Source organism: Oreochromis niloticus, linkage group LG5, assembly GCF_001858045.2.
Source record: "Oreochromis niloticus isolate F11D_XX linkage group LG5, O_niloticus_UMD_NMBU, whole genome shotgun sequence".
NCBI lineage: Eukaryota > Metazoa > Chordata > Actinopteri > Cichliformes > Cichlidae > Oreochromis > Oreochromis niloticus.
In genome coordinates, this window is record NC_031970.2 from 5828269 (window position 1) to 5856115 (window position 27847).

Below are 27847 nucleotides of genomic sequence, written 5' to 3' on the forward strand. Positions count from 1 at the left end.
GCTTTGACACTCACTCTAAAACTATCTGTTCTGCATTTGCCTCCATGAGCCCCGCTGGCATTACGGTATATCAGTTTACAGAGCATTACATCATTAATGCAAACACTGTACCAATGGTAATCCTCTTCTTCCTGGATGACGTTGCAGGCAGGCAAACAGAGGCTTTGTAGCATACTGATAAGATGCTGTGCAGCCTGTGGTTGGCTGGTTAAGATACCTGCTTTCCCAGCCAACCCCTGGCAGCTGAATGTCAACCGAGGCAGGATTAAACACGCGCACACACACACTGCAGGCCAGGTGCCCGGTGTTTGTCAAAGCCTGTTTAAAGTTTTCTGTCACTTTTAAGTTTTTTTCAGTCCTACAAACAGAAAACTCATATAAAAATCTACAATAACGAAAAGAACAAAAATGTTTTTGTAAACATGTCTGGAATAAAAATAAGCTAGGCATGAAATGCAATTAAATATTCTAACTGTAATAAACCTGAAGCCTGTAAGGGCTTGTTAATACCATATTTAAATGTATTTAATGCTTAAAAAATATTATTTATTAAGATCTTGTATGGTTTGTAATCATACAGTACTTATTTTTCTCCTCTACAGTATTGTGTATATGACTAGGCTGACTTCTCATATAAAAGGGGAAACAGCTGGGCTAGCTCCACCTTTCAAAAGTCTAAATGTCACTGAACTACCAGGTTGTATTATGTGCCGTTGTTATCAGATGGTATGATGTTCTATATGTTCTGCATGCTCGGTTACAGCCCATTTTAATGAAAATTAATGATAAAAATACCACCAGCACAAATAAAAACCTGAAATAGTTCAGTGACACGACATCCTGACTGCAATAAATCTTTTACGCACTGATAACAGAAAACCTTGCTCTCTCCCACACTCAGTCCATCAGGCCTTGCAGAGCTCCATCTTCATTTTCAGACTTTCAGACTTCATCATTTATTCCTCCTGCCTGCGAGAGGGATGGCCTCATCTCTGGTAGCTGCAGGACCAAGATCGAGGCATCACCAGCTCCCAGAAACTATTCTGTTGAGAAAAAGCAAAAGAATTGGGCCAAATATACATGCCGCACTTCTCCTGCTTCTAGTAACTTTAATCATTTTATTCATTTATTAGTAGATTTAACATCCATTTCTCTCAATTGTGCAGAGAGCACAGATGTTATCTGTGTTAAGCCATTGTGTGTGTGAATTATTCCACTGGCTTTAGAGGATTCCTCCTCTGGGGATACACGGACGTACAGTTGTCCCTAGTGTGGTAAGCACTGAGCCCATCTGTCGAGCAAATCCTTTACATCTCTGACTTCATCAGACTCTCGGTGTCGGAAAGCAACTTTTAAAGTGTTAAAAACATGTCACACTTTTATTCACATCTGCCGCTCAACACACGTGAATCTGCAGCACGGGATTATGTGTACACGTGTTTCCACAAATACATGTAGTCTGCAGGACAGTAATGAATATATGAATCACTGGGGATGAGAACAGACAATTAAGGATAATGAAGGAGTGGAAGAGGCTGTTTGTTACCACTCTCATTTTGCTGCTGACGTCTGTGTGACATCCAGCATCAAACTACTCAAGCAGTAGTTGCGTAATGTGCTTGTGTAGTACATGAGTTTTCCCTTTCTAGCCTGTTAGTCCAGTCTTATAGTCAGCTATTTTTAAGTTTGTTCACCCGCTGACCTATTTTCCATTTAAGGGCATCTAAAGCAGGGGTCAAAGTACTGTCTAATGACATCTACAAACAAATAAATAACTTGGTGTTTAATTTGAAATCCACAACTTTAAATCAGGATAGATTTCTGCACAAACCTTCACTACTCGAGCAGTTTGGAATAAAACTGTTTTCATGACTTCAAACTCAATAAGAAGTCTCTCAGAGGTGAACTCTCCCAGTATGAGTACACATTTCTTCATAATTCTTCTGCAAAAAGAAGTCACTCATCTCTTTTTCTGTCAAGCTTTATGGATTTTAGCCAAATTTGTGCTTCTGTATCCAGAGAAGTAAAGTAAGATAACTGACTGAAAGCATGTTTTGTGACCCACATTTGATGCTATAAAATATACTGGTGTATGGCTTCTTTCTGAAGAGCTGGCTGATTGTATTTTGAGATTGTGCGTAAGCCCAGTAAGACATTGTGGGAAAATGGCTTTTTTAGGATTGCTTTCTATGTGATTCTATTAAATGATATGAAGAAACTATTTATAGAGGAGAGGAGAAAAGGCAATTTCTACATAAAAAAGGAACAAACTTTACAAACAGAGATCTCGGTCAAACGTGGGAGTACGTACCCCTGTCCGTGGGCAGTATATCTGGGCGTACCACTCCTGGCAGTACAGGCACACCTGCACACCCTGACCGATGAAGAGACACACCCACATGATGATATTGCAGACAGGGCTCTGTCGCTTGTCGTTCATGGTGAAGTTGAATGCCACTAAGAGAAGATGGGAAAGGGGATGTTGTTAATGGGCTTTCGGTCCTTTCTTTGTATCTGTTCTTGTGCTGAGCAAGCAGGTCGATAAAGGGACAAGGACACGCAGTGAGAAGAAACCAAAACATTGAGTGAGAGTCCTGTAAAAACACACTTTTTACAGTGTTTTGGTGAATAATTGAGGAATTTAACTCAAAAGTTTGAAAGCACAGTGTTCAAAGTAAAAGCCGACATTTACATATTTTTAACAAGCTATGGATAGGCATCTCAGACACAGTGCTTCTATCAGCAGTAATGATGTAGACATGAAAAATGTGTCTGTGTTTTTCTCCCTTTAAAAGGCTTTTAGGCAAATGAATGAATTTCTGTAGCTGGGTCAGCACACAAGTTACCATCTATTTATGCTGCGCTAACGACTGTCCCATGAATAATAAACACATCCCTCACCTCCAAAGACAGCAAAGAGCAAGAACATGACGGGGTAGAAGAAGCCGAACCCCATGGCCAAAGCATACTCGTGGACGACGGCAGAGACGATGAAAACCGAGAGCATGGCAGCAGTTCGGAATTTCCTGTTTGACAGCTGCAGGGATTGGAGAGTGAACAGAAAGAGGATTTGGCTGAAAGTTCAGGGGTCAGACTGATTTAACAAGAGTTAAATTGCCACACACATGCTGGTTTATAAACAGAGATGAAACCAACAGAGTTATGAGATTTGCTTTGTTCAATATACATGTGTTAGTCTGCAGTGTTAGTACTCTGCTCACCCAAAGAAAGTCCCTGTATCCATAGTAATACAGCCAGTCATGAACCACTATGTTCCAGGTACGGTAATAGTTAGCAAAAGACGTAGAGTTCCACCAGTCCTAAAAACAAACAGAGGGTGAGTCACTCATCAGAATAAAAACATCAAGAAAAAGGCCTGAATAGGACTGAATGTTTATTATTGATCATTTATTTTTACTGATGATAGATTCACTATTATTAAACCATCTTAGCTTATACCAAACCCTACAACTAATCATTTGTAAATCGGTCTTGGAGGTGAAAGCAATGCAGTTCTGCACAGTGCATCAAGTTCCTGGGTGGGTATACTGGTTTAATCTTCATCGGTTTAAACAGACACCTCAGTGCAATCTCTGATTGTGTGCGAAACCTCTCTATAAAAGCTGCACGTAAATTTCAGACGTGAGAAAAACAAAGCCAGTGCATGCATTCTTTTTAATGACCAGCAGGAGGTGACTCATCTGGTTAAAATGTGACTTCTTTTTACTAATGTCTTAAACACAATCTAATTGTTTTATTGTTTGATTTAATACACCATGCTGCTCTCTTCTGTAATTTATAGTCTTATTTAGGGTTGTTGGTAAAAGAGGGTATGCTTTAGGGTGTGGCTTCCTCGTGACTCATGTATGGATGTGCAGTGTACTCAGTGTCTCAGTCAGACTTGTCATTACAAGTTATAAAATACCAAGATAGGAAAAGTCCACAATGCTCAACCCAAGGATTCAAAACAGCATTTCACTATCTAATGGGTGTTGCTACAGTGGCATAGCCATCATTTATATACAGCCTATGCACGTGTGGCCCAACTTTTTCAGCTGACGAGCAGTTTCATTTGAACATTATTAAACCAATAAAGCGCTATCACAGAGATGCATCCAGGGCAGATAAGAGGTTTAAAGGTTAAGAACAATTTGTAGCCACATTGTAAGTTAGGTGAATCAAATCCTGTAATTAACATAAAATACAGACACTAGAATCTTTTCAAGATTATTTCGTATTTTTAAAACAAAGATGAAATTTGCAAAACATGGTCTAGCTGTCTTACATCCATTTTTTGCACAAACCTACAAAAAGCCCCATGGCTAACATTAGAGTATGATTATGATGAAAATACATAAGAGTGAAGAAAAGCCTCACACACAACCGCACAGACGTTTTCTGGTAAAATCCTGCCCCACATTCCCCCAAGTGCCTTGATATTTTTTATAGCTAAATTCATTCAAACCCTCAGGCGTACTTAGAGTGCCATAAGCGAATAAGATTTGTGGAAGTAAAAGTGGCCAACCACGATAAGCAAGTATTTTCAGCTCTTGCTCAAGAGCTAAATAAATCAACAGAATTCAGCGATGGAAAAGTAAAACTGTTTGGGGACCAGCAGGCCACCCTGCTGCCGTTTCACTTGTCATTAATCAGAATTTGCTTGTCTGTAAAAGTAAGCATTTCATAAAATAATGAGTCCACAGCACAGAAACAGAAAATGACCACTGGACCAATTAAAGTGTCCACAAAAATCAGCCGCACACCTTATAGAACATTCTGTCAGCAAAACGCAGGAGCTCCCCGAAGAGGTTGAGCCAGCAGTGCAGGAAGGCAAAGAAACACAGCAGGAGGAGCATTATTCCTGCAACACATGCACAGAGACGGAGAGAATTACATGGAGCGATTTTATTTTGGGCATTGCCCCCAGTTTTCTCAGAGGAATTGTAACTTGGCACAGATGCTATTGCACTCAAAGGGAGTCATAAACATTTCAGCCTTTGATTACTTGTTTCAGATTCATGATAGCATCTTTCATCTTATCACTGTCTTAACGACACTCTGGAGTCCTTTCCTACATTGCAGGCTTAGTAAAATATTAACCAGTGCTGTCTCATGCGTATGAGAGATAATGGATGGTATAAACATAAATGATGTCACAATCAGAGTCAGAGATGAACTTTAACCTGCACACAGCTTCTTTCTAATGCTGTAAGTGTCATCTGGGGAAAAACGGTAGAAAAAAAGGCCACGTGGAGTTTGTGTGTGTACAGCTGAGCACTCTTTGAATAAGAGGACATACCTGGTAATATAGAGTGAAAAATAGCCAGAACCATTGTTCGTTTACTGAAAGGTACGTTGGTCTGGGTTCTGAAGACCGGCACGCAGAGACGCACCAGGATAAAGTAGCCGTAGAACAGGCACCCCAAAATCTGCAAAGTGAACATCAAAGAGGTTCAAGAACATCCGATACAAGAGGAAATGAAACGGAGAACACACGAGAATCAGAAGTACAAATGTGGAGATGGCTTAATGATAACTGCGATCAGGGATATATTATTACTTCAGATTATTTCAGTATAAAGAAGTGAAACTTCTTTTTAGGTCAGCAGACCCTACCAAGTCTTTTGTTAGATATTCAAAGCAAAAGTGCTGAATTATAAATAGGAAAGAAACATTTTATCTCACCATGCCAAGAGTAATACCAACATAGTTCCATCGTATGTGGCGATTTCTGCAACAAAAGGACATTTCATAAATGTCAGATGTCAGATTATTCTGAATGTGTGCTCTGTTCTGAAATTTTTATCAGTTTTCATGTTGCCTGAATTTGTCTCTAGTGTTGCGGTCCAGATTAGGGATTCCACGATGCATCTAATCTCAGATCAACACGACTGCTTATAACTGCATCTTGTTGTTTTTTGGCCATTTTAGATTTATGTTTGCAGCTGCTGAGCTATAGATTCGGAGAGATGGGATTTGATGCTGTAATGAATAAAAAAGAAAATCCTTGCTGGTTTTGTGAGTTTGTGTCACATGACAGAACCTCCAGTTTTATGAAAACTGGACATAGATAATTTCGATAATTACTAGAACAGAAGAGCATAAATAACCAGCCAAAATGAGGGGTTAATATATCCTACCGAGGGTATGATTCCCTGTAAATGAGTGTTGGACAGAAGAGGAAGTACAGATAGCTGGAGAATGTTGGGAATCTGGGATTTTCTCCTGAAAAGACAAGACAACGCTGTTAGTACGGCCATCATGTTTGTGTCCCAAGTTTTCAGCCCCAAAACCTTTAAATTATTTTAAAACTGGCTTCACATTAAATTCTTGTTGATTCATTCATTATTCATTTCATTTCACAGCTTCACTGTGCCTTTAATGCAAGAACCTGTAAACAAGAGGCTGTCTTTAAAAATTAAACAACACTCGGTTTGTCGCTGAATCATTAAGCCATTATACCAAATTATCTGCCTTAAAGACTCTCATCAGTTTTACTAAATGGTTTGCTGTAGTTTATTCCAGCTAGTGTGGCGTCCTTTAAAACTTGTATTACAGCCCTGCTCTATAAAAAATGTATTTAACGGACCTTCTGTGTGAAGAAATGATCTTAACTTCCATTTCGATTTTATGTCAGGTTTACTACTTAAGTCACTACTACAGTTTTCTCCAGGGGGCATTTGTTTTAAGTATTCATGTTTTTGCTCTTGGTCTCCCCTCATGTTTCGTATTTTTATCTCCCACTAACAGACCTTTACAAGAGCATCTCTAGCCGCAGATTCATTGTTAGTTTTGACGTCAGCGTGAATTATTACATAGGTAACCTGCAGAGTTCTATTTAAGTCATTTTTTTCACCATGTTTCCGGGAGTGTCACTGTGAGTAATGATAGTGCCCGGAGAGTAAATACACCGGACTTCAATACAATACCTTCCTTTGGAGCATTCTTCATGATAACAGGAGCCGTTTCTCTTAAGAACGAGTAGGTTTTCATCAGGAATCGAATCTGGAGAAAATGGATACAGTTATTACGTGAAGGGAGACAGTGTATCAGTGTTAGCTGCTTCTACATGTATGTCTTCACTCCAAGAACTGACAAGCTGCCAGAAATGAAACATCCAGATACTCACAGCCCCATCTCTTTTTTTCTTTCTTGTTTCTCTTTTGTTATTGACGCATGATTTATGTGCAGTCCCATCAAACAGGGAGCAGCGCAGCATGGTGGGACAGAGAGCAGCACAATTGGAGAACTGGTTCATCGTGTTGGCTTAATTTGTCATAAACTGCAGTTCAGAGATGATGCACAATCAATCTGCGTATAGCAGGGAGCATCATAAAGCAGCAGTGAACCGCATTTTGGGGCAATTCAGGGAGTTTGAATATTTAATTTCTGCATTAAACTCAGCTGTTTATAAATGCTATGAACATCATGTAAATACAAAAAAGACTGATTGGACTCAGTCAGATGAGGATCATGACCAGTTTCCCAGAAGCATCTAAGCACCGAGATTATCTCACTCCATCAAACAGAGCTAAAATGATTTTAGTGCTAAGACTGATTTTGGAGGCTGGGGCCGATGTGGTAAAGAGGATGAGGAGGTATTAGTGTATGGGTTTGTGATGTTCAAATGCTGGCTGCAGTGAGATCTGCTGCCAGAGATGCTTTCTCTATTGGTGGCTTTCCAGTTGGAAAGCTCCCATCTCTGGCTAGCAGGCTATCCTTATCACAATGTTCCAGCTGAGGGCAGTGAATTACTGCTTCTACAATTTGGATTACCTATGATTGCCAATGAATATGTGTGTAATGTTATCTATGATATGGTGTGTTTCTAGCACAGGTCATTACCAATAATCTTTTTTTTTCTGTTGCATTTGAATGCAAAGTGGTTCTTTACATTGAATATGCAGTAAATGAAAAAATGGCGGGCTGCACGTGTGACAGACTCACCTGCTCCAATATCACAATAAACCGCGATGCAGGTGGCAACTGGTGGTGCACAACAACATAGATGGGGAAGACTCCAAGTATGCAGGTCTGTATGACAGACAGGATCAGCCCCGTCCCCAGAGACAGCCCCAACTTGGAGGGGACTTTGTGGTACAAAGAGCCCCAAAACAGCAGGGTGTAATAGGGAACGATCAGCGTGTAAGAAAACATGATGGCCCAGGCTACAGTGACCGTGCCCAGCTTCCCAAAGGCGTAGAACAGCAGGTCAAACTCCAACACTAACCTGGGATTGAAAACCAACAAATAAAGAAGAAAAGAACCAAACATTGAACAAAACAAACACTGGCCCCTCCAGTGATGATATTAATAGATTTTAAACACACACTTACAGCTGTGTCTTTTTTTTTTTAAAGAAAAGTGTCACAAGTGTGATAGTATTATTTGTGCAGAATCATTTAGCGCATGTAAAATAAAAATCACTGTTAACTGAAGCTGAATGGATCAAATAATTTGCACACAGCAGAGTTGCCCACTGGCACTAGCTCAAATGAGAAACATTTGCAACTGCAAACAAAAACCAAATCATTACGACGCTGCCCAAAGCAACAGAAGAAATACTCAGAGGGGTTGATTCGTTATCTCTCTGCTACCAGATGAGCAAAGAGGCAAGGAAGGAAGGCGGGAGATAAGAAGAGAACAGGAAGTCTCTATTGACTTGGATTAATTGAGTTTCTGTTAGATTTGGTTCAGGGTTAAAGAGTTTGACACATGGCAGTGCCATACACACACACACATCCACATGTCCCACTGACCTGCCCTGATCGATGTAGTCAACAGCCAGAGTGCTCAAAAAGAAGATGAGGAGAACAGCTATGAACATGTGGTAAATGGTCCGGATGTGGCTGATCTCGAACAGTTCACTGAGGAAGAGGAGGAAAGACGCAGACACAAATAAATACACAACAAAATCAATAAAATGGCCCCATGTTTGATAAATCTGTGCGAGCTCTGCTGTGAATATTGTAAAGGTTTACAAAAACGTGCCAGTCAGATTTGATTGGGTGCACCTTGCTAGCTCTGGGTTGGACTCCCTTTTGTGTCGCCGATTCATAAAGGTACCGGAGACATTCCTCAGAGATTTAAGGCCATATTGAAGCGATAGCATCAGACTTATCGGCCTGCATGAGGTAATTCTCAGGTTCCATCACAAACCAAAGGTGCTCTCGGATTGAGATAGAATGTGACTGTGCAGGACATTTGAGTACAGATGACTCATGTTTAAGACACTTGTGGTGGAAGCAGCCATCAGAAGATGAGTAGACAGTAGACAGTCATAAAGGGAAGGAGAGGGTCAGTAATGATGCGTAGGTAGGCTGTCACATTTAAATGATGGCCACTTGGTACTAAGGGGTCCAAGGTGTGCCAAAATTATACCCCACATCATCAAAGCATCACCAGCCTGACCCACAGACACAAACGGGATGAATACATTCTTCATGTTGTTTACACCAAATTCCGACCCTACCCTCTGAATATAGCAGCATAAATTTAGACTTTAGATTTAGGCAACGATTTTTCAGTCTCCATTGTTCAGTCTGTATGTCTGGTATGTCCAGGAGCCCATGTGAACTTTCTGCTGCTGTAGCCCGTCTGCTTTTGACCCATTCTCTGTGAACCATCGAGATGTGTGTGGGAAAATCCCAATAAGTAAACAGCTTCACTCAGACCAGCCTGTCTGGCATAAACAATCATGCCACATTAAAATTCACCTAAATCATTTTTTTTCTCATTCTTGTGTTCACTGTGCACTTCAGCAGGTCACCTTGTCCACATCTACATGCCTAAATGTGCATTTGATGTGCTGATCAGAGATGTCCATTAACGAGCAGTTGAACAGGTGTACCTAATAAAATGCACAAACCATGCATATACCCAATCAAATTATGATTTTCTATTTGAAAACTATTTTGGTGATGTAGCACTATGTACACTGACAATCTGTAGATCAGGCAGTCGAACTAGTGAACACTAGTCCTCAGCTGTAACCTTGTGCTAAACCCAACTCTCATTTAATTTGGGTGTTTTTGCATCTTTTATACTCACTCCAGCAGTGACGCCCTGGCCATAAACACTTTGCCATCATCCATTCTCTGAGATCTGACACAAAGCATAAAAAGAAAGCCAGATACACACGCTTACTTCAGTGATTAGCATGAAAAATACGGTGACCTACAGACCAATATGTGTCTCATGCTTACCTGGATGAGCTTATATTTTTTGTCTTTCCATTTACCGTTGACTGGGTGTTGGAGAGGGACTGGACGGACTCAGTCAGAACTCTGTCTAGAATTTCATTGAGCTGATCCTGAACCTGCTCCATGACTTTTATTTTGATCTTCTACGAGAGGAAAAAAAAAAGTATTTTAAATCACAGTTTATATTTCGATAATTGTGCTACCTTTGTAAAGCTCTTTCCTACTTTCATCCATTGTTGAAAGAAACAGTGATGAAATACCTCAGTACATCTTTCCCACTGCCTCGCATCTTCTTCCGCCACCTTATCATGATTGCCAGCTGCAGAGAGAAGAACAGATGTTTCTTACATCGTTTGCTAAACTTTCAAATATACTGAATATATCTTTCACCTAAAACTGTGTAAAAATAGACAGAACTGAAAGATCAGCTTTAAAATAAATGTAAATTACTTCCTTTATATAGTATAAAACAGCATTTTGTCCATACCAGAGCTTGAGTTGTCAGATGACTGTCGGGCCTTGATGTTCCGATTATGTACCCTGCTATCAGCCTCTGTGGTCGTCATGGCTACCCTCACGACTGGAGGTTAGTCTCGGAAAATGCTGTTTTCAATGAATGCACGTGCTGTTGTACTGATGCCTGTCAAAGTGAGTGATGTAATGCTTTTATTTGTTCCATGTGTATAGCTCATGCTGAAATCTTTTAGGTAGATTGTGGTGAATATAACTGTAACACATTTATGTTAAACTAAAGTAAGCTGTGTGCATTAATATATCATTCTTTGCAAACTTGTGACACGTAAAATGTTGTAAATACTTTGTGGAGAACAGCCTATAAACAGTAAGCAACTTTTACTGGTATAGTTTTGCACATTAGTAAGACACACATGAATGTTTAAGTTCAAATCCTTCATTTAGAGTTAGTGTTGTGATGGGTATATTTTATTATTTTGTGTTTTCACTTTGAATGTTGTGGATGTGGATGTTTCCAGTGTCTGTGTGGCTAAGAAGCGTTAAAGGTAAAGACCTCAGGAGCAGTTTTTCAACTGGAAGTATTTCTATATCAGTAAACTGCAAGTAGTAGGGGGAATTACCTTGTCATAGCTCACGAAAGACTGAATTAATGGCAATAAATGCAAAATTAAAATAAGATCCACTATTAAAGTTTATATTAGATACAATGCATATTTTTATTTTACTGGGGAAAAAACAGTTTCCATTAATAAGAGAGTTTAATGAATCTAGCTGCCAGTACTTTACTGTTTACCTGTGTGTTTCAGCCCACCAGCAGCAGTGCAGCAGCTGCCACAATTGCCATGAGATTCAACCTGAATTTAGCTTTTTGTTAAAGTTTAATAATGTGAGAGGATCTTCCACGATAAATTGAGAGATTACATCAGGTCACCGGCTCGTTGCTGGCTGGTTGCCTCATGTCAGAGATTATTATCATTCCTGATGAGCCTCAGTGCCGGTGTAGTGAAATCAATCGTGTGAATCCAAAACTGAAAAAGTGAAGAACTGCATGTCTGGACAAAGACACCTGTAAGCTCGGGGTTGTGGAACAGTGGTTACCCACAGTGGTTTTCTACAACAAGCCACAAGTCACTGCAGTTCAAGCTAAACAATCTAAACAAATGATAAAGACCTGCGTCTCCACTGCAGGTTATAAGAGATCAGCTACACAGCAGAGAGGTTGCGTTGTGGGGTAAAAAACAGTCATTGACCTCATTAGTGACCCGTACTTTCTGGTCATTCCTCCGTTAAACAGATATGCTTCACAAAGATATTCAGATTAGACGCTGTGCAGCTGCAGACACAGTCATATAGGGTTTTTAAAGCAAATCACCCTTATCGTAACAACTCTAAGATTATTGATGAGTCTATGTCCTGTTTAAGAAAATATTTATTGGCTTGACCTTTCTACTTGAGCCCGAGCAGCTGTTACTTTCCTTTTGATTTGTTGCATTGATGAACTTTGTCTCTTTTGTCAAAATGCTAAACTGATGCTTCACTTAATTTCATGAGCAGCCAGCACTAATAGATTTTCAGCAAAATCTATGATGTGTTAAGAAAACATTACTCATAGAGCTGTTTTAAAAATCATATTTGGGTTCATGACCTACTTTTACCTACATGAAAAATTGCCTGTGTGGTTAGAGGTACATGCAACATTGGTTTAATAGCCCATTCACAGACGAACCCTTGAACTCAATAACTCAGTTCTGCCATCATTATATAAAATTTATATCCAGCGCGATGCTTTAGGCAGCTTAAGACCTGTGATCTTCTTTAGTGTTCAGTGTTGGCTACAACACTCATGTCGAGCGCTTCCTACTAATTTAAAAATTGCCCACAGCGGAAACTGTAGACTTTAAATAATACAAGTGTCAAATGTCAGATATCGCTGTGTCAGGTAGATGTGACATGCTCTATAAATATGCATTAGATGTGTACTCACAGACTTTTAAGTTCAGGTCCACTCAGCAGTGCACAGGATGAGAGCCTCTGTTTCAGTCAGTTTCCACTGATACTGACTGTTGTTTAAGTATGATACAAGTCTTATGATCTGTGTCCCCTCCTGATGCACTTTACCCTCTTGGCTCCTGGCCCAGGGCAGCCAGATCATCCATTGCCCAATCAAACTTTACCTCCTTGGCTGGATTTATGAGGTTATGCACAACATTGACCTGTGCCCTAATGTCTCACTTATCCAACATACTTAATACAAATTTCATTCATAGCATGTATTTTGTGCGCTATGTTAAAGGTGTCTAATCTGGGTCAAAATTCAGACCAAAATAGAAAATATCACAGGTCTATTTAGCATCTGCAATTATGCTCTTATTTGAAAAAGCATGTTGCTTATTGTTAAAGCGCAGTTGTGTGTGGAAACCAGGTGATGTTTCCACACTGATCTGCTCCAGTTAAAACTTTAGAGTAGATAATGAATGAACTGGACAAAAGTGTGTGTGTGTTTCAGGAGTAACAGGTGAACTTGAGAGAATTATGCATTGTGGAAACAAATATTTGTTCAAAGCTCAAAACATTTCCAGAGGAAAGCTGTCTGTCTGTCTGTCTGTCCATCCAGTCATCCATGTCAGAGTCACGGTGTACTGTGTTGTTGCTGGTGAATTCAAACCCAGGACACAAACATATATGTACTGTATTAATGTATTTGTCTATTTATCTGAAAAGTATCTCTCGGTTTAAACTAATGATAAATGTACAAAATTACTTTCTGGTAAGAAGCACAGCTGGAGTAAATACAGAAACTCTTTACTATTTTCAAATAAATACAAGGTTAGAATGATTTCAAAATCATTGCATACTGATTTTATTTCGATTTAAAACAGCCCCCAAACTTTGTGCTCGTTCAACTTGAAGTGAAACTGTTAAATCGAAAATGTGTTCTCAAACAAACTCTATGGTTTGTTTGGTGTCCTCGTTTCAAAAATCAAAATATTGAACTTGGACAGTACTATGAATACACTAGATAAACATAGTTTGAACAAAATGGTAGAAAATCATTATAACATAACATCTTTAAAATGTACATTTTTAATTATAATTTAATAAGGTCACATTTTACAAGACTTTACAAGGGTCAAGGTAATGTTAATTCCAGTATTTTGCTGGGGATTTGTTGTGAGGTCGCACTGACCTCACTGGTGCAGCTGGTTTTAAAGCTGCTTTATCTCTCCTGGGCTGCGAGCTGCAGAGGTTACTGACGTTATAATGTTTTATTTGGCTTTTACAAATGACATTAAAGGAGAATAATGACAAGAGCGTGTGGTAATCCTCTGTACACAGCATCATATTTATTGAAAGGTGAGTTCATGAAATAACAGTGCTGTTTCTCAGCAGCTACAGAAGAGAGTAGTTCATGCACTAAATCACACGCCATAAACAAATAAAACAATACACTGTTGTACAAATAAACACAGACACATCGCCTCTGTCTTTTTTTAACCGCTCGGCCATTCCTGCAGTTCTGTTTCTGCATGTTCAGGATACAGTATCACAATTTTTTGATCTTGTCGGAATATTTTTTAGATTTGTTACAATTACTTTAAGACAAACAGAACAATTGTTTTTCAAAAATAAAATAAACGTAGATCCACACACAGTAATTCAAACACTTCCAGTTTGATCAGCAACCACAGTGCACGTTCAGGAGGCTGTTTTCAGCGACAGCGTGCTGACGAGGAAGGTCATTTATGTTCAACTCGCGGTTTCTATAGGTTATGTAAACACACACACAACTTCAAAAGTTCAGTGGCCTTTTATTACCATTTAGAAAGACAGATGATGAAAAAATACTCTGATTTAAAGGGCAATTAAAGGGATGTAATAATAATTAGAATGCTACACACATTTCACTCAGCCTCAGTCTTGTAATAAGAATTATCTGTTACAAGTAACATCTTTGTGTTAAAGAGGGACAACCATAAAAAATATAGTAATATAGTAATTAAATATTTTATGGTGCCAGTTAAAATTAGGATATTAAAAGAGATCCATAAACTGGGTTAATTGGTGACCTAATTGTCTACAGGTGTGGATGTGAGCCCATCTCTGTGTGTTGACTGGTAACCTTAGGACCACACCCCACCTCCACCCGCCTGACCCACCAAAGCATAAGCAGGTTAGGTAATGGTACTGAACAATATCACATAGATAAATCCTTATGTTTTTCATCGTATACTGAATATGAAAGGAGGACATAGCTGCAGAGTCTGAAAAGTGAAGCCAGAGTGGATCAAACCTACAGTCTGTCCGACTCCTGAGGGTTCAATAAAACGTCACATTATGTAGAGGTCTATACAATCTGATGTGAAAGTGACCCTCAGTTCCCTCCCCCATTACCTCAGCAAACACTATCCTGATAACTCTTATTGGTTAGCTTCAATTCTTATCAAATACGATATGTTGTTCATTTTATCAATTATGGTTCTGATTAGAATCAAAAAGAAAGAGAAAGCTGGGTATACTTTAGAGCAGGAGCGTCGACTCTTGAAATCAGACTACAAGCAAAAACACAGAGAAGGCCAACAAGCTCAGTTCAAGACTTCATGGCAGAACTTTACAAACCACTGGGTGATGTCCATCTTTTATATACAGTTAATGTTTGTTATAACATTGTAGAAAAACACTATTACAGGGTGAAGTAGACGTACTTTATCTCAGAAACCACACAGCACAGGAAGTGTGTATGTCTGCAACACGGCCACACTTAACATGTTGTGCACTTCAGAAAATAAAACTCCTTCCTTCGTCCCTCTTAAAGACAAATATGTTGTTCATGCACACTAACCTGTAGACTGCTTTGATAAACATTACTGGTCCATTTTGGTTAGAAGCAGGTGCAAAACTCTGCTAATGAGAGACAGCTTTTATCTGTGGAATACACACAATCATATACAGAACTGCACACAGACACGCAAAGCTCAGCGTCCACTGTCACCTTCGACCCTTCCATCCTGACTGTCTGATCAGGAGGTGCACAGAGAGAATGTGACGGGTGGTGTGGAGCTACTGACCGTCAGTGTGCGAGTGAACTGCCACCCTATGTGCTCAGAAAACTACACCCAATCAATATGGGACTGATACATTATCTGTACTTAGGGGTCAAAGGTCAAATACCTCACTGACTGATGAGGTGCTACATCCATGTGCGCATGTGTGAGTCAGCAGGATAAGACAGGACTGTTTCAGCTCTTGATAACCTGGAGTAACCCTTGCTTCATGTCTCCAGCAGAGCTTAGAGCTTGCACAGAATAAGATCCTATTTAAGTGACTCACTACAGTCGGGGCTTTGGTTTCACTCTGAGGTGGTTCAGCAAAGAACCGTAAGATTAGTCATTTTTTAAACCTTTCTTGGAACGGCGGCGCTCACACAAAACTGCAGAAATCTCAGATCTTTATGATTCAATACAGGAACTATAAAATAATACAGTTGCACATCAAAACAAAATGATAATTCTTCACTCTACAACCGTTACAAATTAAAGATAAATAGCCAGTAAATATATGAAGTAGAGCAAATGATAAATAATATATATTTCTTTCCAGCTAGTATAAAAATAGTTGCTACACACTTTTTCCACTCTGCCATGCTCTTGCATAACATGACAGTGACTAAATATTTCACACACAATCCCTGACAGGCAGTTTTAAGGGATAATTTACAGCGTAAAGTTGCCTTTACAACTACACGATGAGTTTTTATAAAACAGTCTGTCTTCATTTGCTTTTGTCTTTACTTTCTGCTCACAGATAAAACTTGCTACAATGTATCCTCTGAGGCTGATAAAGCACAAACTTCTGCCTTAAAGAGTCTTTTGGAGTCTCATAGGTTTATTGTCTATATTAAGCCCTGGCCAAGTATCATCCACAGAATATGTGTGTGTGTGTGTGTGTGTGTGTATGAGTATTTTAAACTCAAGGGACACTTTATTAGGTCCACTTATTAGGGCTGAAGAACTGCCTCAGTGCTTCAATGCATTAGTTTAACAAGGTGCAGGAAACATTCATCAGGGATTTTGGTTGATATCGATATGACAGTATCACACAGCTGCAGCAGAATTGTCAGCTGCACATCCATGATGTGACTCCTGCTCTATCACATCTCAAAGGTGCTCTTTCAGACTGATATCTGCTGACTCTGTAGGGCATCTGAGCAGAGAACTGTCATGCTCCAGAAACCAGTTTGAGGCCAGTTTGATTTTGGCTTTGTGACTCGTTATCCTGCTGGAAGTAGAAATAAGCTGATGGGTACGCCATGGTCAGTGTGGCAGCTAAACAATGCTCAACAATGTGCCAAGGAAATATCCACCACACCATTACCCCACCACCACATACCTAAACCACTGATTCAAGACTGGATGGAATCGTGCTTTCATGTTGTTTACATCAAATTCGGATCCTGCCTTCTGAAAGTCGCTGCACAAGTTTAGTGCCCATGCAAACTGTAGCCCCAGTTCCTGTCCTTAGCTGACAGGAGTGGCACCTGGTGTAGTCTTCTGCTGCTGTAGTCCATCTGCTTGAAACTTTGATGTGCTGTGCACTTATAGATGCTCTTCTGAGTACCTCAGTCCTAGTAGATCAGCAGTTGCTGAAATACTCAGACCAACACAGCACCGTGCTTTTCTCCCCTTTTTTGCATGCCTAAAAGCATGAAGTTGCTGCCATGAGATTTCCTGATTAGATATCTAATGAGCAGTTGCACAGGCATATCTAATAAAGTGGCCAGTGAGTGTAGTTGCCTGGCATCAGTAGCCTTCAAAACATTACGGACTTGATTTACTATGAATACTCATATCGTTTCTCTCAGGCTATGCGCTGTGCAAAAACTCATCACTGAGCCACACTCTCACACTTTTCTAACATTTTTCCTCATCACTATGAACCGTGGAGTATTTTTAGTAAGTCCTGCATACATCATCCTGCTGCGGTAAATGCTCACCAGAGCACCAAATGTGTTTAAATCCATGACTGAGCATAGTCCTTAACAAGTACACTGACTAACATTTGCTAAAAAGAGCAGTCCTCAAATGTTTTGGGGGAATTACTTAGCCTTTGAAAAATGACACAATATAGGCACGACCTGTTTTTGAAAGTTTACAGAGAGCCACAGACAGGCTGTGGAGGTCACAGATTTCTGACAGACAGCTTAGGGCATTGTTGGCTTTTGGATTTGGTACTAACAGCACACACATCTCGATGCTTGTCTTCTATACTAGTTTTGGGACTTTAACATGTTTATATTGTTGCTTCACTAGTGTTCTTCCTCTTTAATACATATTTTTTGAAAAATGCTGACAACCAACATTGAAAATCAACATGCAGTGAAAAGTATAAATATCAGAAAAGTGATCGCAAGGATCACACTGTTTTCATGTTGTTAGTATTTTTTGTCTTTTAGATATTCCATATGTTTATTAATGATACTGATGATAGTTCTAATAATAATCATAATGCTCAATGCTGACATCCCTCACTGAGTCTTTCACTGAGACAAACAGCACATCCTAGTGGAAACCTACCACACGGCACTTTCTCTTCCCCACCTTTCTATTTGTGGTCCCTTCGTATTTCCAGTCATGGGGGAGGGGGTGCAGCAGCATCACAGGTGTAGGTTGCCAGGTCAGGCATTTGAGATGCAGTGCTTGTCAAACTGTTACACCCCACACGTCATAATACAGAAACGAGAAAGGATCGAAGAAAACAAGCAGGGTGCCTAAAAAAGACACAGGAGGTCTGTTTACAGCAGGTGAGGAGGATGCGAGAGGAAGGGGAGTCTGGGAGGACAGTGATCAGCTGCATGCAGATTTACAGAGGCCTCAGAAAAAAGGTCTGCCTGGAGAGAGAGAGAGAGACAGACATAGACAGAAATAGTGAATAAGAGCGACAGACACATTTGAGAGAAACGGTGAAAGCAAAGGATTGCAGAAGACAGGAGACAGCAGCCAGTGAGTCATGCCATCACTGCCAGAAGGAACATGTCTCAAGTCATTTTATACCTGGTGTCTTTACTAAGGAGTTACTTATATTTGAGAACTGCACAGTGTACTCTGGGACACGATTTAGATTTAACAGCACATAAAATTCAGCAGCTTTGCGGAAGACTTGTATTTACTCGCTTGCAAACTTTACTCCAGCTGAAAGGACTTGAAAAGTTAGAATAACGTCCCCTCATCTTCATTACATTCCTCAGAGTGTAGGAATATATAGCATATTGGACATTAAGTCTATTAAGATTAAGATTATTAATCTTAACATCAGCAGAAAATGATTGCAGTTTAAATTAAATTATGCATTCCTAAATAAGGTCAATTCACTGTCAACAGTGAAGTATTTTTAAAGGAAGGTGTGTACAGATCATGTCTGTTAGGTATTTTTGTGCAAAGTGTCTCACACTCTTAAAATAAAAACTCACCCAGGTTTCTCACATTGTTACAGCTGCCCACAAAGCACCAAAGAGCTGAAGCCAAGCAGCCTTAAAGAAATAGTGCTGATTCATAAGACCTCATGACCCGATACATCAATTCTAATCGCGTTTTACTACAGCACAGATGCACGATGAACTGAGGAAAGTGTCCGTTCGGACATTCTCGGGCATTATCTAACACGCTTCTATGCATCCTACTACCAAATCTGTCAGTGCTGATTCTAGTCTGTTGGGGCTCTTGGCGAGAAATTCACAGGGTTCTCCTACAACCAGCATTCATAACCATTTTAAATAATGACCAATTTGAATGGTTATGAATTGTTAATAGTGTATCTTCTCCATAAATAGCTTTCCCATTCTGCTTTCTTACCTGCTCAGGACTATTAGCTGGCTGAAGCCTCTGGCTGCAGACTGTAGAGTTTAGCTGGGTCCTGATTGTCACACACATCAGTTCTGGATACAGAATTCACATTCAGACACATGCTAAGACAGATAGAGCAGAATCACAGGCCGTTGCAGCATCATCCACAGCAGCAGCAGTAGCAGCAGTAGCAGGGACAGCAACAAGGGGGCAGCGACGGTGCAGAAAGAAATGGCAGTAAGAGTCAAATCAATGCTTTTACAGTCCTCATTCTAAAACAGAAGTGTGATCAGTGCGTGCAAGACAAATGTGGCAGCACAGTTTGTGATGGTATGCTTCTACCATTATTTACTGCTACTAAGTGCATTAACTTAATTAGTCACTGAAATCAAATGACAGCTAATTACAACCAATATTTCTACCCTCCAGTAAGTCAGCGACAGACACCAGCAGGTGCTTTGCAGTTATTTAAAAAGAGTGCTCAGGTCTTACCTGTTGTCATTGATATCTGTGGTGTTTCCTGTGGACAGAAAGAGTGCATAAGGAGGCAGGCAGGTGCACAGTGACAAGGTTGGTGGCGTGTGAAGTGAGGGAGGAAAAGTGGGTTTGTAACAGACACGTAAGCTCAATTAAAACAGCCTGATGTGAAAGTGAAGATAGACGGCCTTGGAACAAGCAGCTGCATAATGTGTTGTATTAGACACCAATATCTCACATTTGAATGACTAAACAGAATATTTTACAAGCACTTTACTGATCTGGCAACCCCATCAGTAAGGCAAGGATGGAAAAGCAGCACCAGCACAGGTTTAGCTGCCCAAAACTTCCTGCTTAGGGAATGATTATGGGCAGGGCCATTAGGTTATTCTCTATAGTACTAATATATCATTAAAGTTACCAGAATGAACGACGCCATGGTAACACAAATACTGACTGTCACTTATAGGTTTTGTACCTTTCACCTGCACCTGAAGAGTTTTCATTGTGTAACATCTCTACAGGACATAAACACAGGCCATTTAATGTTGCTTGAACGAATGACCGATAAACAGTGGCAAACATTGCCGTTTGACCATAAGTGCCTCGTGTTTCCCATCTAAGGTGTCCTTGCATTAAAGTACAACCTTCCCAAGGACTTTTATTACTAGAAAACCAACAACACTTTCTTGGGAAATTGGGTCTAGTTTTAATGCTGGTTCCTGGATCATTTTTATATCCTGCAGAACCTGATGAACTGAATTCAGTCCTAGCAGCGACTCTATTAACTCAACCCTCAGAGGCTGGCATTCTCCCTGAATTACTGTGACAGAGATTCATTTCACCAAACATCCACTTGGCCTTTCTGCATGACAACGTATTGACAAAACATAACAAGACACTTCAGTTGCTTCTCAGTTTTTAGCAAGCCTCTGTGGATTTATCCATTGTTATGCACAGAAGGAACTTTATTTAATTTGTGTGCAATTTGATGAGATGGATGCAATCATGGGACATCACGCTTGACTGGATTATAAGGCCTGTTCAATTTAATCCCCTAAGTAGAAAAAAATATTGTGACAGTTAATAAAAATCCTTATCCTGTCTTGTGCGATGTTGCACATGTAGACACCGTAACTGTGAAGGTTACATTTAAACATGCTATAAATAAGAAATAAGAGGCTGCTGATCTTTGAGATGTGCATTTTTTCATAACTCACTGAAATTCATGACACCAAGTACAACAATGGTAAATAGTAGTGATGAACCAGAAGAAATATGGCTTCAAAAGTCTGATTACATAATAATTACAGTAGACATTTGCCCAGTATGAAGGAAAATAAGAAGTAAATCTGAATGAATAAAAAACAGCTGAAAAAATCCGAAATTTACAGACAAAAAGAGCAAAATATTGACGTTTCTTCCACAGTATTGTTGCGGAAGAAATAATGGAAGAAGAAATAATAATGTGAAACCAGACTTCAACTAAGCCCGATTAAATCCTTTAAGGGTTCAATCAGGCTTTAAGGTAGTGAAAATCAGTAGTGATCTATGATATTTAATTAAAAGCTCATATTGTAGCAGCAGACTGATTTATTGGCACAAACCCCGTTTCTGACTTTTATTGATATTCCTTGGGAATGAAAGAGGTGTGGTGTTGTTACACAACTCAACAACTGTCATCACTGGGTCAGAAGCTGAGGTGGGCGTCGCAGCCTGTCTGTCGGTTACCTGTCTCTATCTGAGTAATGACACAGCAAGCCTAATCCATCTCCTCCAGAGTCTGTCGCCGACGGGTGCAGACAAGCGCGCACACTCACACACTCCCACAGACACAAAAAGCTTTTGCCTCAAACAAAAACCCCGAGCAGCGGGAGCAGTTCACTGCACATTTTTCATTGAATTTTTACAAAAACGATCATCTGTATCCTGCTAATATCACTCTATGCAAAAGGAGAAGAAATCCCTGACTTTACTTCCCACTGGCTCAGAGTGAGAGTTAAATCTACTGACTACAACTTCATTACACAAACGCAAAAGCACAAAAAAGAAAGGTTTATGACAGCAGCAGGGCAATCACTGGTTTAACAGCCAGCAATCTGGAAGAGTATATAAAGCAACATTCAAACATAATGGTTTATATGATGGCATAATGACAATCACTTAAAAAAAAGAAAAAAAAACAGTCATAAAAATAAATCCATTTACCTCTGCTGATTGCGATTATAAAAATTCTCATTAATTTTTACAGGCTTTATCTGAACAGGGCTCACCGTTTTCTGAATCGAGCATTTCAGAAGCGTTGTCTGCTTGGCTTTCTGATTCAGCCGGAGGCCTGTAACAGCAGAAACACAAGCACGTGTCAACATTACGTGAAAGTTATCTTTAAAATCTTGAGCTATAATCAGGACTTTTCATTACATGAAACAGCTGAAGTAACTGGAAAACATGAAAACTTTATGATCTTGAAGACTTTTGACTTCTTCAAAAGCAGAGGGCAGATTATATGCAGTTGGAACGGCAACAGACAGAACTCATTTGTAGGCTTTTATACAGTGCTGTGCAAAAGTCTTAGGCCAAGTATGGTGGCAAAGCATGCACCAGTGTGTCTGTTACATGATATCACTACGAGTTATCCTGAGCAACAGGTCCACAGGCTGTCTGAAAGTCTTTCAAACAATTTTCTTTTGGAATTTGGTCTCTTTGTCTCCGATTTCAGTCAGTTTTGTTTTTCAGTGCGACAGTGATTTGAAACAAAAAAAGCATACCTGGATAATAAAAAAAATAGAGAAAAACACACAATGAACCAATAAATCAGTGATCGACTGGCCTGCCCCGAGCCTGGACAGCAACATTAATGAAGTGTGGGTCACCTTAACAGCAAAAGGAACAAAAGGCAGAAACATCCAAAGAAGGGCTTTGAATGTCCCTCAAGAAGCTTGGAAAACTATTCCTGAAGACAGCTTACAGAAATGACAAGAAAGCTGCCTAAGAGGCTTCAGGCTCTGTTAAAGAGTAACGGTGGTCATATCAAAAATTTACTTTCAAACTGTTTGCCTCATTGATAGTATTGGCATGTATCAAAATGTGAAGGATTTTCACATCACTCAAGCATCAAGTTATGCTAAAGACACGAATAAGGCATAGATTTAGAAAAGCAAAATAATTGTCAAAAGGCAAATACATGTTTGAAATGTTTAGGCAGGAGTAAGGATAAACAAATTCCTTCAAACAATCTAATTCACTGAGTTAATCCTAATGGATTAAAAGATTATAAATAAAATTGAAAATATGGACAAAGTGCCAGCTAACAGTACAAACCCAATTATTATGTAAACATAATGGATTAACCGGTGATATCAGTCACTAAATGACTCAAATGAAAGAAGTTGGGTTTTTTAGTAAGTCTGACTGGTCTGTGGGTGTAAGTCAGATAAAAAGGTTAGTAAACACTCTTGACGCAAGTTCAATCATCCAGGTAAGTGACGAAACGTTTCTCCCACTGAAAACGCTACGTCCAGATGAACAGAATCAACTTTTGGGGCTGAGTAAACACTCATATATCTTTGGATAATTTGTCAAAGACAGTTACGTGGAAAGTCCCAGACAACAATAAGAGGCATACAGGTACTGTCCCTCATTACGATCTCATATAAAACCAGAGAAAGCCAGAAAGTGTGGCTTAGTTAAAGTTACATGATACCTATTATAAATTAAAGTCAAGAAGGTGAAATATGGTAAGAACCACAGAAAGTGACTAAAATCGCCAAAACAGCTGGTTTTACTCACATATTGTTTTGAACATTGCTGTCATGTGCATCATTGTTTTGGAAGTTGAGGTGTTTGGCAGGGCTGTTCTGATTGGAGATGGACTCAGGTAGCCTGGGCTCACTCTCTGGTGTTGAGGGAGAAGTAGGAGAAGCAGATATAGGAGAGGAAGGAGCAGAAGTAGCAGCAGGAGCAGAAGTAGCAGCAGGAGCAGCAGGAGCAGCAGGAGCAGGGGCTGCTTGGTTTCTGTTGTGGAAAACAGCGTTGCAGAAGGCAATGGGCTGATCGCTGAAGCCTCGGATAAAGAAGGGGTTGGTGGGAGAGCAGACTGGGTAGTGGCCAGGGCGTACAGGCTTGGCTGTAAGTGATAACAGAGAACAATGTATTGATTGATTCACTCATCCAGTAAAGTCAGACATATTTAATTTGCCCTATAGGATGACGCTTAAAGCCCAACACTGAAAATATATTAATGTAAGGCGAAATATCACAGATAGTCTCGTTTGCTTTGCTTTAATCCTCGAATGAAAATCATTATGTTGAAAGCGCTCATTTAAATCAATAGCTCATTTTCTCATCACAGCAGCACATGCATCTCTCATTTCTTTAGTGCAATTACCCTGAGTTGAAGTAGCGAGCTAGTGATCAGAATGGATTACACTGTTATTCTAATGTTTCGCGTTTCTTTCAGGAGAATATGCTTACTGCGTAAATCCTTAGAAGCCGAATGTTCCACCAACTGTTACATTCTTTCATGCAAAAACTCTCTCGACAGCTTTTTGTTTTGTTTACGTAAATTCTTTTCTCATTTCGGTGCAACGTAAACAGTCTTTCTTTTCATATCTGTGCATTCCACAGCAGTAGAATTCAGTTACATGCATGTTTGCTTCCTGAATATGAAACAAGATTGGAAAAGGAACTCAGAAAAGGGCAGCAGCTCGATCATGCAGGTTGTGAAAATGTGGTGATATGTTAAGAGGAATGTAGGAAGGAGACAACAGATGAGTAGAGCAGAGAGGGCAAAGCACACAATGGATGCTGCTTGTGGGAAAATCTCAACAGGGACATGAAAAGAATGGCTGCACAATGCTGAATGATTTTTCTCACATGCTGCATTACAAAGGAAGCGATCTGATGGGAGGGAGATGAAACGCACAACGGTGTTACATGTGCAACATCACACATGTAGTGCTGGAAAGGATATATGTACTATATCCTTCCTACAGTGCAGCCAAAGGAAGTGGCATGGGCTTTGCATGCATTTTTCCCCCTTATTTTATTGTTGAATTTGGGGCTTATACATCACATCATAAAAGAAAATTAGACTGACTTTTAGATTTACCACATTTGAGTGGATTTACCGACATGTTCTGATGAATCGGTTTATTTAAATTTGATGTTTTTCAGGTGCTGTGCTGCCCACTTACTGAGGAGACTGCATTTATGTGCACGAGAAACAGCTTTCATATGTGTCTCTAAACTGTTATGAAAGGATGCCGTGGCTGTGAATTTGCTGCAGACTAAATGATTGGATGCATTTTACAGCTACCGACAGATTAGAAAATACTGGAGTGTTAAAGCAATCGCAAAGCTTTTACAGAAATTACACATGCAGCACTGTCATGTAATTTCTAGCTGACTGCAGCTGTTTTTTTGAATCTGTGAGCAAGTTGTATACGTTACCAATGAGCGCAGCATGGGGTCGGCGGAAGGGAGCGCGGGCCCTCATCACATCTTTGATTCGCTCCACCTCCTGTTGGTAGCGATGGCGGTCCTTCATGGCTCCTTCTTTTGCCTCCTTCAGCGCACCCTCGAGCGCCTTAACTCGCTCAGCTGTAGACCGAAGACGTTTCTCCAGTTTTGGAAGCTCACAGCGCAGATCTGCATTGTCACGTACCAGCTGTAACACAAATCCGACATGTTACTGTGCAAAAAACAAGCTATAACTACAGAAAGACAGTTATACATTTTCTATGATTCAAAGCACTTTCTTACTACAGGCCTCCACTCTCACACACTCACACTCTGATGAATGCACCGGGGCAGCTCAGGGTTCAGTATCTTGCCCAAGGATACCTTTACAAGCAGACTAAAGGAGCAGGGGATCAATCCACTGGCTGCTAATTGGTAGATGACCTGTTTTACTTCCTGAACCATGGCCTCCAAAAAGAGTTGCTCATATGTTTTGCAATCTAAGAATTTTTTTTTTACTAAGAATATAGTGCAGAGTACAAAAAGTGGAGCATAGGAAGTGTGTGACCATAACTGATCTGAAATGAACCATTTCAGATCAGTTAGGGTCAAATGGGTGCAGCTGGGTGGAACAGAGAAACATCAAGTGTAACCTGAAAATTGTACCAGGAAGAGACAGCCCACACTGACACCAGTGCTGTAAAAAACACTACTTCAGTCTGAACTCCAGCTCTCCTGAACGCAGAGCCAGTCTATCAGAAATCTACAACCAGGAAAAAGTAGGAAAACTCTGTAGAAATATTTTCTCCATCTAAGCACAAATAAGTTTCTGTTTTGAATGAAAATAATGGGCCTGAACACAAACAGAAAAATGAATGAATGAATAATGTTTCAAGGTATTTTAGAGGGGACTGGCAGCTGTTCCTCTACACCTCAGATCTCAGCAGAGCCTCAAAACATCATGAGAATATGAATTAGCCTAAGCAGATCAGAAGGGAAGAATAGAATCACAATCCTCTTGAATATTGTGCACTTTTGACGAGCAGATGCTGTAAAAAGTTGTGTGACATTAAGATAAATATAATTATGATTATCCTAAACAGGTATTAAATCCATGGGTTTAATGGATCTTTTAAACTGGGTATTTTTAAAGGAACATAGTTGGCATGCTAGATGCTGCCATGAGTGTCTGAGCTGCTGTTTGATCTTTGGATGTCCATGACACATGAGGCAATCTGTGATCTGATTTTGACTTGGTGGAAATGTGCCTGAAGAGTAATACCGAGACGAGGTGCTCTAACTTGTAGTTGTGCCATTCTTGCAGTAGCACTCCGCCCCTGCGGCACTTTCAGCAGGACAATGTGTGACCCCACACTGCCAGAGTACTGCAGGTCTTTCTGGATCAGTTGTATATATCCAGAAATTCCCCGTCCAAGCATTTAGTCTCAGTGTGACTCCTAAAAAACACAACTGGGACATGGAGGGTCGATGCCACTGCACTCAACCGGGAACAGAGAGCAGTTCCTCATAACTGATCCAGACACTTGTGCAGTCCATGCACAGACAGGTGGCTACTTGCATCATATCCAGAGGTGGCCATACCTTGCATTAAATATTCATATATTACAGCGTTGGCCTAAAAAATCCATATCTGCACTTGTTAGTTAATTTTATAATGTGCTTATATTTATAGTCATGAAGGTAAATCAACACGAGGATGTAATGATTTAAATCTGCCTGATGCTGCATGTTTCCTCTAAACGCGAAAGGTAATAAGTGAGCACCTAAATACTGACAGTCTGCTTCTGTGTGATCATGCAAACTAATCCATACCCTGCAGAGATAATGAGCACTATAGCTGAGATTTTTTCACAATGGGCAAGGTTATCTAACAGCCAAAGCATTAATGTGTTTGGGATATTCACCTGTGGCTTGTTGGCGTTAGTTTGTTTGCTTGTGAGATATTTTAGTCACGATTGCTCTGTTTTTAAAGTTAGACGGACAGACAGAGATGATTAAATCTGTGCAGTGGCAGAGAAACTTGCAGCTTTGGTGTACTGTCCACTGCCCATTTGCAAGCCTTATCACTTTACTGCTGATTTATGACCATGACTTTCGCCTTCCATTCCCACAGTATCAGCAGGTGGTGGATGGGATGGAGTCTCCCAGCAGCCACTTTAGGATTGGTTTTCTGCCTGACAAACTGCTGCAGTGCAGCTTTCACCAATCTGCCAGCCTGCAGAACATTTAGCACATCCAACACTTAGTCCACGGAGGTAGTCCATTTAGGAATATTAAAAATATGAGGTGTGTGCATATGTTTATGACTTTCTGAGAGCAAGGTTGGTTTTTAGAGTTTGTGTGGAAGCCAGAGTGCGGAGAAAAGACCGAGAATGC

General features: G+C 40.1%; 2 protein-coding genes across 2 annotated transcripts in view; both read right to left on the minus strand.

Moving 5' to 3' along the window:
* Positions 1–85: 85 nt before the first annotated feature.
* On the minus strand, positions 86–12783 carry soat2 (sterol O-acyltransferase 2). The gene is made up of 16 exons (XM_003451859.5): positions 12661–12783; positions 10690–10842; positions 10463–10521; positions 10206–10345; positions 10051–10104; positions 8760–8867; positions 7948–8230; positions 6930–7005; positions 6141–6225; positions 5686–5731; positions 5300–5429; positions 4764–4861; positions 3222–3320; positions 2902–3037; positions 2312–2457; positions 86–1043 (listed from the first exon to the last, which is right to left on the minus strand). Exons 2-16 carry the CDS (start codon positions 10766–10768, stop codon positions 987–989), a joined length of 1596 nt encoding a protein of 531 aa, XP_003451907.1. The 5' UTR covers positions 10769–10842; positions 12661–12783; the 3' UTR covers positions 86–986.
* A 1215-nt stretch (positions 12784–13998) lies between these two features.
* The window catches only part of kif5ab (kinesin family member 5A, b), a 73299-nt gene continuing 59450 nt past the window's right edge, over positions 13999–27847 (minus strand). The window contains exons 25-30 of the mRNA XM_019359358.2: positions 25442–25658; positions 23780–24116; positions 22264–22325; positions 20006–20033; positions 19523–19605; positions 13999–18561 (exon numbers count right to left, since the gene is read on the minus strand). Of these exons, the coding sequence (XP_019214903.1) occupies positions 19536–19605; positions 20006–20033; positions 22264–22325; positions 23780–24116; positions 25442–25658 (714 nt within the window). The 3' untranslated portion in view covers positions 13999–18561; positions 19523–19535. The remainder of the gene's footprint in view (positions 18562–19522; positions 19606–20005; positions 20034–22263; positions 22326–23779; positions 24117–25441; positions 25659–27847) is intronic.

Excerpts from the sequence above, each read along its gene's own strand:
- soat2 (XM_003451859.5), bottom strand. The coding sequence starts at position 10,768 with ATGACGACCACAGAGGCTGATAGCAGGGTACATAATCGGAACATCAAG. Across the intron at positions 10,105-10,205 it reads AAAAATATAAGCTCATCCAG|ATCTCAGAGAATGGATGATG; the intron begins GTAAGCATGAGA and ends GCTTTGTGTCAG. Across the intron at positions 3,321-4,763 it reads CTGACAGAATGTTCTATAAG|GACTGGTGGAACTCTACGTC; the intron begins GTGTGCGGCTGA and ends GTTTGTTTTTAG.